We start from the raw sequence: 18,098 nt of genomic DNA, 5'->3' as shown, positions 1-18,098 counted from the left end.
GATCTAAATAAATTTTAAAAATATTAAAAAATTTACTTGTATACTTAAAAGTCGCAGATATTACTTAAATCTCATTTCTTTAATTCACCGTAATTCATGAGGTAGAAAAATATCACGTGATTTACTAAGTCAAGTATAAATTATAATTATTTTAATTAAAAAATAATAAAATTCTCCCTACAAAAAAATTAAAAAGAAAATTGATATCACAAAATTTAATATGAAATTATATTAGTACATTCTAAATTTGATGATAGAATTTAAAATGCATTTTTCAATTTCACATTGAATGCCATCCCAATACAATTTTTACAATCTTCTAATTACGTATAAACTTATAAATGAATTTTCAGAAAATTATTATAATTATTTCAAACATAACCTAAAAAAATTATATGAAGTATATGATGTATTCTCTCTCTACACACGTGTACATGTGAATATGTATGTCTATATATACATATATGTACCAATATATCAACCATGGTGGTGTATAAAGCTCCTCTCAATTCCTTATTTTGAATGCTAGGTAGCCTGGAGGTAGAACTGTAACTCAAGTTATACCAAACACAAAACCTACATTAGTATTCTTGAGGTTGCAGTGATCCGAAAGTCTGATAAAAACATCGAACATATTAGTAAGTATCACACGTCTTACCATCTACCTCCCAACAGATCAAGAAAAGAAAACCCTTTACAAGATGTTCAGTCACACGGCTATTTTTGAATGTAAGCAACAAAGATGAGAAGAGATCAGAAAGAAAAAAGAAATCAGATCCGGGAAAAAAAAAAAGCTGCACGTATATACACGCATAAACAGAAACAAAAACACAAACACAAACACACACACACACACATACATACATATATATCCAGAAGCAAAGTGATCTCATATCAGATATAATAATAGGAAGAAGTAAGCATAGGATCAGTTTTTGGGTTTTGAAAGAGGTTATTGTTATACATAATATGCTGATCCAAAGGATGATAAAAGCATTATCACAAAAACAATCTAAATCAACCTTACAATCATGTGTATAATTGATAAATTATGAGAAAAACTAAGTACATGTTAGGCAGAAAAACAAAGGAAGATTCAACCCTTTAATGTGCCAGAGTCAGATTTCAGAATTGAAGAAAACATAAAAACCACCACCATTATGAAGATCAGCTACCTCACTACAAAACAAAAAAGAGAGGAGATGATGATCAAACCCATTAAAAGATTGCTATTCAAGAGATAAGAAATGAACAAAAACACGATCATGATCATGATCAATCATCAATATTAAATTGGCTATACAAATTTTGAAGTAGCATTGAGTAAAGAAGATTTGACTAGAAAACATATGTAATATTATCAAACACAAAATATAAAATAATAAATGGCAAAGAGGTGGTATAGCATACAAGAGAAGAATTAGAAGAAGAATAATCCAATAAGTAGTCCTCTTCTTCTTCCTCCTCCTTATGATCAGTCTTGCCAACAAAGAAGCATAACAACACATCTTCTTATTATGTAAAGCCTGCCTCTTTCTTCTCTAAGGAACCCACCAAGCCCTTTGAAAGAAAGCTTTCTCTTTGGCACTCTAATTGAAGTAGGAACACTTTTCATCTCCATGAATATATATATATATATCTTATTTTTCTAAATTCTGGTTCTGAATTAAGGAAAAAGAAAGGGTTGTCCCCCTATTTTCTGAGGTTTTTGTTTTTTGTTTTTTTTTTTCGTTTGTTTTTCTGAGTATTGTGGGGTTTTAAAGGGTTTGTGAAGTTCTGAGGAAAGTGAGCCGTGGAGTGAGAGAAGAATGGATCATTTTTGGGGATTGGGGTGTGTTTGACAGTAATGATTGAGAATTGAATGGAAAAGGCAAGGAGGGTGAGAAAGGGTTCTTATAGGGGAAAAAGGTCATGAGCCATGAGGGGATGATCCACAGACTCCTTAGCTGAAGGGTCCCAGTACTCGAAAAGAAAAAGGAATAGGAAAGAAAAATGGGTGATGGAGAGGGATATGTATAGTGTATCCACACCAGTCATTGCACTTTGGGACCCAATTCACTGGCAATCAATATTCTTACAGAATTATTTTGGAATGTATTTTTGGAACCAATTGTTTTTTTTTTTTTTCTTTTCTCTCTTTGATATGGGCAAGGGGAAGTACCTTTTTCTAGTCCATTTTGTAATCCTATACATTCTGTGGGTGCTCTTTCCTTCTCCTTCTCTTTAAGTTTTATTATAAATTTCTGAAAATTTCAATATTATTTTAGGATTTCTAAAATTCATTTATGTGGATGTACTGAAAAAAAAAAAAAAAAGTACTTATAAAATGTGGTGGAATCTTCCCCAATTGGAAATTTTGAACCAAGGCAAGGGAAGTTGTCATGCCTTTTACATAATATGCCAAACACCAATCGAAAAAGTAAAAACAGTGTATACATATGTTTAATTTTCTTTTTTCAAAAGTAAGGAACAGCCAATGAGTAAATTTTCCACAACCTTTCTCCAAACAAATTTAACTAATAGACTTGATCTAGAAATCAAATCTTGTTTCAAGGTATTTAAAATTTCATTATTTATAAGGATATATCACTCTATTTACTACACATTTTAAATATTTTGAAATGAAATATTTTCATTGAATAACATGATAAAAGATCATATTAAATGTATATCAAAAGATAAGATTATCAGAAAACAACAACTCATCTCCTACCATGTCAATACTCAGCCTGCAAATCTTTTTTAAATCTCCATATGTATTTTTTCTCTTACACCCTTCTTCTCCTCCATGAGATGTGCACCATCCACCAATAAACAACTAGACAATAAGATCATAGGCCCCAAACATATAACTCTCTCTCTCTCTCTCTCTCTCTCTCTCTCTATATATATATATATATATATATATCTTTCTTTTCTCTTGATCACCAGAATGAGAGAAGTTTCAAACCGTGTTGTGTAATGGGTGCATATAATTATAGAAAAGACATAGGCTAAAGAGGTACGGATGTGATGTGGGCAAGGGTACACGTGAACATCACGAGACAGACATGGTGTGTGTCTGTGACATGGAAGACAACCTTAGTTTACCATATATATTTTGCTTTCGTTTCAACCACATTTCTCATTTGCTCATACCATTACCTCTTACTTCTGTTGGTGTTGGGTCCTCGTTGCTTTTCTTTTCTGTTCTGTTCTACTCATTTGTTTGGGGCAAGAATGTATAGGCTAATTCTGTTCTTGACAAGTCTACAAAGGTTTGCTAATTAATAATGATTTTGACTGAACATGATCTTGGATGTGATAAAGTAATCACACTTCTACTGTGTCTTACCTTTCCTATTAACGTTTTCTCTCTCAAGTTTCATCTACTAAAGCTACTTTGCTTTAGAATATAAATATGTTCTATTTAAAATTACATTTTTATCCTTTATTACACCCAAATTATGATTTTAAAAAATGAATTATATAATATATAATATATAATTAATGAAAAATTAAAATTTATTTTTATCGTATATTTTAAATAAATAATTATTATATATATTTTATTATGTTCCGACGCTCGATATGAGGCGCGATTCTTGTTCATGTTATTTCATTCAGTTGGTCCATAAAATATGTACATGCATAGATTAAAAAAATATAATACAATCTAACATCTTATGTGATATGTACAGTAACTATATATACAAAACATGATGTCAGAATTTAAAATTTTAGATAACAAAATAAAATTTCTCAAATATACACAAAATATACAAAAACAAGAACCTTTTTACAAGTTCTACTCGTCTGGCAATAGTGCTATCTCTTCATTCTCCTATGAAAAGTATTAGGGTGAAATTTAATGAGATTTACTAATTCAATAAGTATTTCTATTCTCTCAACACAAATAAAATTTCATGCAAAACACATAATACGAGACAAATACAATAGTGATGTTTCAATGCAAAATTCATTTATTATTTTTATCACTTCACATTTTTCTGATCGAATTTCTAAATTCTCTTGAATATCATATACGATTCTCAAATATATATCCACATACTCTTGAAAGAACATAGATATACTCGAATATCATTTATCATCTCGAAACATAATCACATACATACGAAAGATCACATATACACTCGAAATGTCATTTCTAAGATTCTATCGCGCGATGTCGTTTATGTCTTCATTGAGAAAAGACGAAATTGATCTCTTCATCGCGTAAATAACACACATACAAATCTTACAATGGCCACAACACATACGTTTGTTAGGTGATCTACACTCACAAATGTCTATCCACGTATGAATTAAGTTTCAGACTCTATCCATGTGCAGGTTCATCATGTTCACTGAACTTCAGCCACACACACACATTCTCCTCATTGATTCAGACTAGACGAGAAGGTATTCAGAGTCCCTACCCTATTCACTCTTACCTTCTCAATCCAAAATTCTTATCTACTTACCTCTTATTCTGTTTTTCTCGGAATTTTATTTAATTGATCATTTCACAACCTCAATTATGAAATGAATGCACTTTTCAAAATTCAAACTCGATTGAGATTTAAAAATACTTACACTCCTACATGTCTTTCCGGATCCACTTGAATGTCTAAATTTTTCTGTACCCACGACATAAATTAATTAAAATACTTCGAAATACTAAAAATTAATTTAATCAAATTATGGGTTCTAATGACTCCCAACAGAATACCCAAAATTTTCGGGATCCCTACCTGGGAAACCTTTCAGCTCCTTATTTCGCGAATCAGATTTTCATTTTTTAATGAAGACTTTTAGCTTTTTGAACGGTGAATCGAATTTTCATTTTTTGATAAAGACTTTTCATCTTCCTGAACGGCGAATCGTAATTCCAAAAGGTGATTACGACCTCTATTCCTGTGGAAGACCTTTCGACTTCCATGATGGGTGAGTTTTCCTCATTCTCGAGGAAACTTCCTTGGTTCCTGCGCGGGTGGGTGGCCCGGCCAACTCGCGCGGCCAGCCCAACATCGTCCCACTCTATCGTCAGTCAAACCACCACTAAAACCTCATAAACAAATAATTTTACCTTCGGTGCGAGCGATTAGCCTCGGCTTGGCTCCCAGTCGCCTCCTCCCAGTCACCTCACGGTCCTTTAGCCCCAAAACTTGCACACACACACATAAACGCTCGTTTAGTCAAAAGCACAAACCGAAAGAAAAAAAAAGAACGCACCTAGCTCGGCTGCAATGCTCAAAAACTCGAACATCCTCGATATTTGTTATCACACGACGTCTCGGGTCGTTTCCTTTTCCTCCTTTCTTTCTACTCAGTTTACATCGTTCTCCCACCTCCGCCTCTCTCTTTCTCACTCGGCCACTCCTTTCTTCTCTTCTCTTCCTTTTTTTTCTTCTTTCCCTTCTTCTTTTCCAGCCTCCATCTTCCTTTCCGCTCATTCTTTCTTCTTCTCGGCTCCCACGCATGACAATCTCTTCTCTTCCCTCTTCTACTCAGCCACTCTTTTTTTTTCCTTCATTTTCTCCTTCTCTGGCCTCCCTCTTCCTTTCCTCTCTTTCTTTCTTCTCTCTTCGCTTCTCCGCGCGACCCCCTCTTCTTCCTTCTCTCCCTGATCGCTCCTCTCTCTTCTTCCTCTCCCTTTTTTGGCTACTTTTCAAAATAAAGAGAAACCCTAAATTTTTTTCTTTTTATACCCCTTCGCCCCGACCGTTAGATCTCGCTAGCTCGATTTGGGTCATCCGTTCTCTATTAAATCTCAATCATTTGATCTTTTCAGACAGTTCGATTTGGATCGTCTGTTTCTTATTTTTTTTGCCTCCTTCCACTTCTACTTATTTATACTTTTACCCCCATTTTTTCTCATTTATTTCATTTAAGTTCTAATTCTAATTTTATTTATTTATTTATTATTATTGTTTTTTATTTACATTTCTTCTCTTTTTTTTCCTTAGGTGGATAGTACAATTCTCTCATCCTTATAAAAATTTGATCCTCCAAATTGACATGTCTCTACAATAAGTGAGAAAATCGAGCTCATATCGAATCTTCAGTTTCCCAAGTAGCTTCTGCTGACGAATGGTGTCATCGGAGTACCTTAACCATCAGAATAGTCTTATTCCTCAATACTCGCTCCTGTTTGTCCAATTTTTCTATGGGCATTTCCTGATATGACATATCTTCTTTAATAGGAATCTTTTCCTATTAGATTATATGCAATGGATCATGATGGTATTTACACAACATGAACACATGAAATACATCATGAACATTAGCCAAATTTGGTGGCAATGTCAATCAATAAGCAGTAGATCCAATTCTCTCCAATATTTTGAATGGTCCAACGAACTGATGGCTCAATTTGTCTTTATTTCAAAATCTCATAAGGCCCTTCATTGGTGATACTTTTAAGAATACATGATCCGCTGTTTCAAACTCTAAACCCCTTCTACGGTTATCTGCATAACTCTTCTGTCTGCTTTGGGTAGTTTGAAGGTTTTTCTTAATTATGACAATCTTAGAGGTAGTTTCTTCAATTAATTTGGGTCCAATTAATTTTTTATCCCCAATTTCTTTCTAACATACAGGAGATCTACAGGGCCTGCCATATAGTGTTTTATATGGAACTGCACTAATAATGGACTGATAGCCATTGTTATAAGTATATTCAATTAATGGTAGATGGTCGTCCCAATTTTCTCTCATTTCTAGTGCACAAGCCCTAAGCATATCTTCTAATGTCTAAATGGTTCTTTTTGTTTGACCATTCATTTGTGGGTGAAATACTGTGCTGAATGATAAAGTGGTGCCTAAGTACTGTTGAAGACTTGTCCAAAATCTGAAGGTAAAACGAGCATCTCGATCTGAAACTATTGATACTGGGATTTCATGAAGTTTAATAACTTCCGTAATATATAATTTGATATGTTTATCTAGAGAATCTGTAGCTTTCATTAGTAGAAATTTGGTTGATTTTGTTAATTGGTCCACTATCACCCAAATAATATCATGATTCAGTCTAGTCCTAGGCAAACCCATCACAAAGTTCATAGTGATGTGTTCCTACTTCCACTTTGGAATTAGTAGAGGTCGGAGTAATCCCCCTAACTTTTGGTGTTCGATTTTAATAATCTAATATGTGAGACATTTACCAACAAATTTAGATATATTTTTCTTCATCCTATTCCACAAATACCGGAGTCATAAATTTCGATATATTTTGGTGATGCTTGGGTGTATGGTAAATCCAGAATTATGTGTTTCCTCTAATATGAGTCTCTTTAGGTGAGGGTTATCAGGAATGTATAACCTTCCTCTGAATCGAAGCAAACCATCATCATGAACTTTGAATGACGGTTTTAAACTCAGTTCAGCTTCTTTCTTCAAGGTTCCTATATCAGTGTCAATTTCTTAAACATCTTTAATTTTTCGAATCAATACTTGCTCAATTCTCAAACTAGCTATGTTCATTCTTCGTTCATGAGCCACCATATTGAAGAATCAAGAGTCTTACATTCAGAAGCTACTAATTTTGCAATCATGCTGGAGATGTTGTGACTCAGTGTATCAGCCACCACATTTCCTTTCCCTGGATGGTAGGATATAGTCTTTAAGAAGATCCATCCATCTACTACGTTGATGCATGTTCAGTTCTCTTTGCGTGAAGAGATGTTTAAGATTCTTGTGATTAGTATAGATCTCAAACGTCTCTCCATACTGATAATGATGCCAGATCTTAAGGGCATGAATAATTGCAGCTAATTTCAAATTATGGGTCGGATAATTTCGTTCATAATTCTTCAATTGTCTTGATCCGTAGGTAATGACTCTATGATTTTGCATTAACACACACCCTAAACCCTGGCCTGACGCATCAGTATATACTGTATAACCCTCTGATCCACTAGGTAGTGTTAGTATTGGAGCCGTCGCAAGTCAGTTTTTGAATTCTCTGAAATTATTTTCACAATCTGGGATCCATTTAAACTTAACATCCTTCTTAGTAAGCCAGGTAAGAGGGGTTACAATCTTAGAGAATCCTTTCACAAATCAAAGATAGCACCCAGCCATACCCAAAAAATTTTAAACACCCTTTACCATAGGGGGATCTTCCAATCCTATGATAAACTCAACTTTCATTGGATCCACAGATACTCTGTCTTTAGAAACTACATGACCCAAGAAAGTGATATGCTCGAACCAGAATGCACACTTACTCTATTTTGCATACAACTTTTCTTTTTTAAGAGTTTCTACAACTTGCCTTAAATGTTCAACGTGTTTTTCTCGACTCTTGGAATAAATCAATATATCATCAATGAACACAATAACAAATTGATCTAACCAAGACTCAAACATCAGATTTATCATGTCCATAAATACTGCCGAGGCATTCATTAATTCAAAAGGTAAGGCTAAGAATTCGTAATGGTTATACTTGGTTCTAAAGGCGATCTTTGAAATATCATCGGGTTTAATCTTCACTTGATAGTAATCGGATCGTAAATCAATCTTTGAAAATATTTGCACCCTTTGCAATTGATCAAATAAGTCATCAATTTTGAGCAAATGATATTTATTCTTGATAGTGACCCAATTTAGTCGTCTGTAGTCAATACACATTCGATTGGTTCTATCTTTCTTATTAGCAAATGTTACAGGAGCACCCCAAGAAAAAATACTAGGGTGAATGAATCTTTTCTCTCGTGTTAATTTCTTCTTTAATTCTTCCATTTCAGCTCTCATCAGTCTGTAAGGAGCAATAAAGATGGGTTGGGTGTCTGGTTGTAAATCAATGAAAAATTCTATTTCAAGATTCTGAAGTAAGCTTGGAAGTTCGTCAGGGAATATATCTGGATATTCACGGACCGCCAACACATCATAAAAATCAATATTCTTATCTTTATCACCTACCACGTCAACCTTTATATGTTAGGCTCAATAAATTATATAACTTAAATAACCATACTATATGGTAAATAACACTGTTCAATTACGAAGAAAAAGTTTCTTCATTACGGATATTAAATACGACCTTCTTATTACAGCAATCTAAAGTTGCGTAATGAGCTGCTAGCCAGTCCATTCTTATATTACATCAAAATTCCCCACATCTATTTTTAATTCCCTACCAGTTATCTCTATTATACAATTTTTATAGACAACATCATAAAGTAATACCTCCGCACTTGGTGTGGATATCATTAAGATATACCCTAAATAAACAGGTGTAACATCCAATCGTGGTGCAAAAATATGTGACACGAATGAGTGTGTAGAACCAGGATCTACTAATACCTTAATTATATTCTTTAAGACATGATACATACCTTGAACTACGTCTGGCTTTGCTTCAGCATCTGCTGCAGTAAGTTTGTACACTCGTCCCTGTCTTTGAGCTTTTGACTATTCCTTCATAAATGGGCAGTCACAGATCAGATGTTGTTGGCTACCACATTTGAAATAGGATCGAGTGACACGATGACATGGCTGATTACCATGATTTTTTTCATAAGTATGGCAAGTCGGTGCCTTACCAGGAGTTGATGGTGGTTTAGGAGATACCTCTGTTGCCATTCTGGGCTTCTTATCTTGTGAACTAAATCCTAGAATCTATCTTCTCAGAAGTATGGGGGTCTAGAACTGCCTGCTCTTGAGGATGAACCCTTCAGTTTACTTTCTACTATTTATGTTTTCACTAAAACCTCATCATAGATCTTCAATTCTAGAACTGCAGGAGCATATTAGATCTTTAGGCGTAGCCCTCACTCAAATTTTCTCACCCTCTGCCCTTCATCAGTCAAAATGCTGGAGCAAAACGGGTCAACTTAGTGAATCTTCATGTATATTCAACCACTAACAGGTTCCCCTAAGTGAGTTGCATGAACTCTAACCACTAACAGGTTCCCCTAAGTGAGTTGCATGAACTCTAACTCTTTATGATGTCGGAGTCGTGCGAGAAAGTACTCAGCGTTAAAAACCCCCAAAAATCTCTCCTAGGTGATGGGAATAAGTAAAGTAGTCTGTCTAAATTCCCACTAATAATCATCTTTACCCACAAGCAGGTATGTAGCTAAGATCACTTTCTATTCAAAAGTCACCCCCAAAAATTGGAATACCTTTTCAATTTTTTTCAACTATCCTTCAGCTTCAATAAAATTCTTGGTACCAGCAAATGTAGGAGGATGGAGTCTCAGATGACTGATTTTGGATTGTATGGAGCCAGTACTGGAGGAGGGCCATGTATCTCTTCTCTAGGCTGATTAACAAGCTTTTCTACCATGTGGTATAATTGGTCAATATGCTCTTGTAAGGACATCTAATCGAGAGGTTGCTCCGGTGGATTCCGTCCACGTCTCATCTTACAACCTTTCATTCAGAAAAGAATGAATTAGAATATTTCGAAATAATATTTTCTACTTCTCAATACTTTAATAGTTGCAAAATATCATATTTAAACTCTAAAATCTCATGTACTTGGGATGATTCAAGGAATGTGGGCTCTGATACCACCTGTCACACTCCGATGCTCGATATGAGGCACAATTCTTGCTCATGTCATTTCATGCAGTGGGCCCATAAAATATATACATGCATAAATCAAAAAAAATATAATACAACTTATCGCCCATATGATATATACAGTAACTATATATACAAAATATGATGTCAGAATTTAGAGTCTAATATAATAAAATAAAACTTCTCGAATATGCACAAAATATACAAAAACAATAACCTTTTTACAAGTTCGACTCATCTAGCAGCGGTGCTGTATCTTCATTCTTCTCTGAAAAATATCAGATTGAAATTTAATAAATTTTACCAACTCAATAAGTATTCATGTTCTCTCAACCCAAATAATGTAACGACCCCAGAAATTCAAAAGTAAATACATATAATAATCTGAATGTGGAAGCGCAATAAAAGATTAAGGTTAATATCCCTTACACAATAACTTAAAAGTACTAAATAATATCACGGAATAAGTTCTCTAAAAGAAGTACGAGAAATGGAAAAAATAAAGAAAACTATAAAGTATCTATCATCTACTCACCGTCTTCTTGTGGATCGGGCTCGGGAACCAGGTCTTCCTAATCTAAAATGGTTAAATAAGGAATGAGCTACACTAGTCCAGTAAGGACATCACACATTATTACCGTCACAGAAGCAAAGATTGGTAGAAAACCGAAAATAGCCAATGGAGCATAAATTTTTAAACAAATTTATTTATCAATAATCAAACCATTTACCGTCCACTTACTGCAGTGAGATTTATGAAAAACAACCTATGAAAATAATAATATTATAAATATCATGAATTCATATATAATCTGTAACATAGCACATATCATACTTTTATATTCAAATCATCAAATAATAATTGCCCATTTTTATCAGCCTACTAGTATCCATGGGGATCCATAGGGGTCCCCGCTACAGTGAACCATTCTTCTTAACAAACTTAATTCCAGGGTCGTCCCCATACTCCGTCCGGTATGAGCGCCAAAACAATAAACCTCAATACCCCGTCCGATATGAGGGTGAAGCGGGCCGTCCCCATACCCCGTCCGGTATGAGACAACATTCACGATAGGGTTCCCTATGAACCCGATCCGTCCACCATCTCCTAGGATATCTAGTGAGACTGTCATCTTATCCATTTATCAAATCTCATCCCATTCTTATTTGTCCTTAGTCTCCGTTACAAACTCAAACATGAATACATAAACAAGTAACGTGCATCCACAAAGCAAGCATATCTTAGATTCCCAAAATCAAACAGTAGTGAAGTAAGCAGTGATACATGCATTTAAAACCATAGAATAAATAAACCAGATACCATAATGCATTTAAACTGTAAAATAAATCAAATAGGAATTGACAGAGAAATGTGTCTACTTCGGGCTCCACTAGCAACCGTAATTAATTATACATATTTATTTAATTTGTACAAAATACAGTATTATCATTTATTCAGACTCTAATTCTATGATAGGAAAGGTCCATATTTGATTTTTTTACTGCGCCTACGGGCGGTTCCTCGATTTCCTGAATTTTTCTCGGGAACTGAAACGCGCTTATGGTACCTACACATGTCCCAAATAACCCAAAAAATTAGACCCAGGGCCTACTCAGCCAATTTCAGAATTCCAGCACGACGATGCTGCCGCCGCGGGCGGCGGCGATCCGCCTCGGGTTGGCTGTTTTCAGCCGTTTCTGTCTGAATTCAGCCAAACTTGCATCGGTTCCTGTGAGAAAACACACTTAGAGCCCTCGGTAGGCCGAAAAAACATAAAAAACTGAAACTTACCGGTGGTGGGGCTCTCCGGTGCGGCGGCTCCTCCGGCTAACGTCACGGTTGGGTGTTTTGTTCTGGTCAACCTATAGAAGAAAAAACAGTGATCACAACGGTGGAAAAATCACATCGAACGGGAATCGAAAAGGACCTCATCAGAAGCAAAAATTGAGACACCCTGCGACGGCACCACTAGGCTTCGGCGGCGTTTTCTGGCCAATTAGCTGGTGCTTTCGCTCTGATTTAGCAATAGGTGGGTTTAGAATCAAATTCCAAGTAAAGAGTAGAATTTTTACCTCGTTTGGTGGCCGAAAATTGCTCCGGTACGGCGACGGGTGGCGGTGGTCGGCTCCCCGGCGCCTGGGCTGTCTTCTCCGGCAAGGGGCTCTGGCGGCTAGGGTTAGGGTTTGGGTGCGGATGAGGTTATTTATACCCATCTGCTTTTGATCTGAGCCGTCCATCATTTTTAATCTGAACCGTCCGATCGCGATTAAATAGGAAATGAATCTGGGTCGTCTATCGCGATTCAATCTGAACCATCCGTGCGCGATGCAATCTGGGTCGTCTGTGTGTGTTTTTTATCTGGGCCGTCAGTGCGCGCGGGAACGGATCTCAGCCATTCGATCGCGCGCACGCGGATCGCTCACGTGGCTCCCTCCCGCGTCAGCGTCTGTACCACCTAACGCGTCCTGGTTGGCTGGGACTGCTGACTGGGCAGCTGACGTGGCACAACTTTTTTAAATTACGTTTTGACCTCCGGTTTCCGATTTTTCTTTCAAAATTATCTCCATAACCCAAATTTTCACCCATTTTTCCCAATATTATTTTCAATTAAATCCCTAAATAATTTTTACTCCTTTTTATTATTATTATTTCTATTAAAATAAATTAAATTAAATTAAATTCAATATAAAATTACATAAAAAATAATTATATTCATACAATAATAATTAATAAAAGAAAAAAAAAGGGTTGGGTGTTACAAATAAAATTTCATGCTAAACACACAGTACGAGACAAATGCAATAATGATGTTTTAATGCAAAATTGATTTATTATTTTCACTACTTCACATGTTTCTGATCGAGTTTCTGAATTCTCTCAAATATTATATACAATCCTCAAATGTATATCCACATACTCTCAAAATAATATAGATACACTCGAATATCATTCATCATCTCAAAATATAATCATATGTATGCTTAAAAGGTCATTTCTAAGGTTTCATCACACGATGTCATTTATATCTTCATTAAGAAAAGGCAAAATGGATCCATTCATCGTATGGATAACACATAAATACAAATCTTACAATGGCCACAACAAGTACATTTGGTAGGTGACCCACACTCACAAATGTCTATTCACGTCTGAATTAGGTTTTAGACTCTATCTATGTGCAGATTCACCATGCTCGTTGAACTTCAGCCATACACACACACTTCCCTCATCGATTTAGAATAAACAAGAAGGTATTCAGAGTCCCTACCCTATTCACTCCTACCCTCTCAATCCAAAATTCTTTTCTACTTACCTCTTATTCCGTTTTTCTCTTAATTTTATTTAATTGATCATTTCACAACCTTAATTATTTTTTTTCCTTTCTATTTTTACCTTTTTATTCTTTTTTTTTCTTTTTCAAATTTTCACTTAATTGGGACTTTTCTTAATTTTTATTTTCGTATTTCATCAGTCCAAATAACTCTCAGTCCATTGGGTCTGCTTTCTAGTTTCGTCTCCTCATAAGGTTCTAATCGTTTAGGTTTACTGATCATAGTTTAGGTTTTATTTTTTTATCAAAAATTGGGTCAATATCCGTTCAAACTTCAAAATTAAGTATTTTTATGAAATGAATGCACTTTTTGAAATTCAAACCTAGTTGAGATATAGAAATACTTACACTTTTACGCATCTTCCTGGATCTGCCTGAATGTCCAAATTTTTCTGTACTCACGACATAAATTAATTAAAATACTTCGAAATACTAAAAATTAATTTAATCAAGTTACGGGTTTCAATGACACCCCCAACAGAATACCCAAAATTTTCAGGATCCGTACTCGGAAAACCTTTCGGCTCCTCGTTCGGTGAATCAGCTTTTTGTTTTTTGAAGAAGACTTTTTAGCTTCCCGAACGAAAAATTAAAATCCTAAAAGGTGATTGCAACCTCTATTCTCGCGGAAGACCCTTTAGCTTCCACAGTGGGTGAGGTTTACCCATTCCCAAGGAAACCTCTTCGGTTCCTGTGTGGGTGGGTGTCCTAGTCAAGCTTGCGCGGCCAGCCCGACACCGTCCCGCTCCACTGCTGCTCAAACCACCACCAAAACCTCAAAAGTAAACAACTTTACCTTCAATGTGAGCGGTTCGGTTTCGACTTGGCTCCCAATCGCCTCCTCTCGGTCACCCTTCAGTCCTTTAGCTCCCAAACCTGCACACACACACAAACATGAATACCCATTTGGTCAAAAGCATAAATTGAAAGAAAAAAAGGAATGTACCTAGCTCAGGTGCAGTGCTCGAAAACCCAAACAGCCTCGGTCTCTGCCATCACACAGTGTCTCGGGCCATTTTTTCTTCCTCCTTCTTCCTTTCAACTCAGTTTGCACTGTTCTCCCACCTCCACCTCTCTCTTCTTCCCTTTTCTTCCCTTGCAACGGCCGTTCTCGGCTCCCCCTTCTCTTTCTTGCTCGACCACTCCTCTCTTATCTTCTCTTCCTTTTTTTTTCTTTCTTTCCCTTCTTCTTTTCTAGCCTCCCTCTTCCTTTCCTCTCTTTCTTTCTTCTTTTCGGCTCCCCCACGCGATAGTCTCCTCTATTCCCTCTTCCACTTGGCCACTCTTTTTTTTCTCCTTCCTTTTCTCTTTCTCCGGCCTCCCTCTTCCTTTCTTCTCCTTCTTTCTTCTCTCTCGGCTTCCCCGCGTAACCCCCTCTTCTTCCTTCTCTCCCCGATCGCTCCTCTCTCTTCTCCTTCTCTCTTTTTCGGCTACTTTTCAAAATGAAGAGAAACCCTAAAATTTTTTCTTTTTATATCCATTCGCCTCGACTGTTAAATCTCACTAGCTCGATCTAGGTCGTCCATTTTCTATTAAATCCCAATCATTTGATCTTCTCATACGGTTTGATCAGGACCGTCCGTTCCCTATTTATTTTTGCTCTATTTCACTTCCACTTATTTATACTTTTATCCCTTTTTTTTTTCCCTCATTTGTTCCATTTAAGTCCAAATTCTAATTTTTTTATATTATTTTTTTACTTACATTTCTTCTCTTTTTTTTCTTAAGTGGATATCATATATTATGACATTAATTTTATTTTTATATTTTAAAATTTGAATGAATAATATTTAAAATTTTGTCAATATATAATATATAATTATAATTAATATTAACACATTATTTTATTCAAGAAATAAAAAATACCATGTGGCATTTTTCTGTATTGTTTTTATATGTATATGATTTTTGTAGAATTCATCTGTAAAATTATACTCCTAGAAATAGTATATTTTTTTTTTAAACAATAAAAATAATTTCAAATAGAACTTCACGTGAAAGTAAAAAGAAGATATTCCAATTTCTTCAATGATATAAAGTATTATAAGTTTTATATAAATTAATGAAAACTGTAATTTATTATTCCAAAAACTAAATTTTATTGGGGAAAAAAAATCAATCAATTATTCATATCTCTATAAGAATAAAATGGCTATGAAGAAGATAATAATATGGTGATTACAATAGGTGTAAATTTATCGATCAACTTATCAATACAATTCAAATTTATTAATTAATTAGTTACATAAATACTTAATTATGACTTTAAGCAGTGGTTCATGATCCTATTTAATTGGTATTTTTAAATATTCTATAATAATTTATATTAATAATATATTTTTGATTTTTCAAATGCATATATTTGTTTTATTTACCATACAAACTAAAAGATTTAAAAATAAAAAAGAATGTTAAAAAAACAAGTATAGTAGATAACAAATGATATTTTAAATATAACCATATGAAAATTTTTCTTCATAAACTACATCACTTGCCAATGAACATCATCCAATATTGTTTAGATTTGTGTTTTAATACGATAAAAAATTCTTTGGAGTAGCCATATGGTCCGATTAGTGTTAATAAGTTCAGTTAAAGCATAAGTCTTCTCACTATATTTTCGGAAACTAGGAAGAGAGAAATAAGAAGGGGAAACTAATAAAATATGGCAGCAATCTATACTAGTAATCACTGCGCCTACCCCGTTAGAGATCCCTTCCAGATTGGAGTGGACGGGCTACTCCTAAGGACGTCACCTGCTGGAATTTCATGTTCACTGATGAACACGACTGATTAAACATTTTTGATCAACTATAATTTTTTGTAACACCCACCTATTATTTTTTTTATTTTTTATTTTTTATTTTTTATTAATAAATATATTTTTTTAATTATTTAATTTATTTTATTACATTTTGTTTTATTTTAATTTAATGAAAAAAATTGAGTAAATTGATAAAGAATTAAATTGAAAATAATTTTGAAAAAAAATGAGTGAAAATTTGAGTTTTAGAAATATTTTTGAAATAAAAATAGAAAATCAAGGGTCAAAATACAATTTAAAAAACTTGCGCTACGTCAGACGCCCGGTCAGCAGCCCCGACAAATCAGGACGCGCCAAGTGGCAGAGGTGCTGACGCAAGAGACCATGGGGGGGAGCCACATGAGCGATCCGCGTACGCGTGATCGAACGGCTGAGCTCCATTTCCACGCGCACGGACAACCTAGAGTAAATCGCGTACGGACGGCCTAGATTGAATCGCGATGAATGACCCAGATTCACTCCTATTTAATCGCGATCGGACAGTTCAGATCAAAAGTGATAGACAGCCCAGATCAAAAGTGGATGGGTATAAATAACCTCATCCGTACCCAAACCCTGACCCTAGCCGCCAAAACCCCTCGCCATATAAGACAACCCAGCAGCCGGGGAGCCGACTGCCGCAGCACCGGAACCCTTTTTTATCCCTAAAAAAAGTTAAAAAAAATTTTTTTTGCACAAAATTCAATTTTAAACTCATCCATGGCCAAATCGAAGTGAAGGAACCAGCCAATTGGCCGAAAAACACCGCCGAAGCCCGGTGTTTTTCAATTTTAAACTCATCCATGGCCAAATCGAAGTGAATGAACCAGCCAATTGGCTGAAAAACACCGCCGCGGAGAATTTCACAAACCGCCTCCGATGAGACCCTTCCCGATTCTTATTTTGTGTAATTTTTTCACCATTGTGATCACCTTTTTCTTCTCTACAGGTTGACTGAATCGAAACACCCAACAGTAACGTGAGCCGGAAGAGCCACCGCAACAGAGAGCCTCACCGCCGATGAGTTTTGATTTTTCGTATTTTTTGGCCCAACGAGGCCCTTTAGCATGTGTGCTCACAGGAATCGATGTAAAATCGATCGAATTTGGCCGACCCGAGGCGGACCGCCATCTTGGGCGGCGGTGCCGTCACCGGAGTACGGCAGAGCCGCTGTGCCGAATTTTTTAAATTGGCCGAGTAGTCCATATGACTGATTTTTGGGTTTATTTGAGACATTTTTAGGTACCATAAGCGCGTTTCAGTTCCCGCAGAAAAATTCAGGGAACCTAGGGACCGCCCGTAGGTACAGAAAACCATTTAGCTTTTCGGCGTCAAATCAAGTAAAGACCCCTTACCCTATTTCCTATCATATAATTGAAGTTTGAATAAATAATAATACGGTATTTTGTACAAATTAAGTAGATTTGCATAATTAATTACGGATTGCT

At 35.4% G+C, this 18,098-nt stretch overlaps 1 protein-coding gene across 2 annotated transcripts; it reads right to left on the bottom strand.

Annotated features, from left to right (window-relative positions):
* Positions 1-899: 899 nt before the first annotated feature.
* RTFL20 (ROTUNDIFOLIA like 20) lies at positions 900-3,341 on the bottom strand. Of its 2 annotated transcripts, none has more exons than XR_015816520.1 (2): positions 2,714-3,341; positions 900-1,179 (listed from the first exon to the last, which is right to left on the bottom strand). XR_015816520.1 is itself a non-coding variant. In XM_088211825.1 (2 exons), exon 1 carries the CDS (start codon positions 1,619-1,621, stop codon positions 1,475-1,477), a length of 147 nt encoding a protein of 48 aa, XP_088067951.1. In that variant the 5' UTR covers positions 1,622-2,691; the 3' UTR covers positions 900-1,179; positions 1,411-1,474. The 2 variants fall into 2 exon arrangements, 1 of the variants encoding a protein (XP_088067951.1); XM_088211825.1 differs by lacking the exon at positions 2,714-3,341 and adding an exon at positions 1,411-2,691.
* Between the last annotated feature and the right edge of the window lie 14,757 nt (positions 3,342-18,098).

The sequence above is a fragment of the Carica papaya genome, chromosome 9 (genome assembly GCF_054855325.1).
Source record: "Carica papaya isolate Zhongbai chromosome 9, ASM5485532v1, whole genome shotgun sequence".
Classification (NCBI taxonomy): Eukaryota; Viridiplantae; Streptophyta; class Magnoliopsida; order Brassicales; family Caricaceae; genus Carica; species Carica papaya.
Note: the sequence above shows the minus strand (reverse complement) of the source record. Positions and strands in the feature narration are given on the sequence as shown.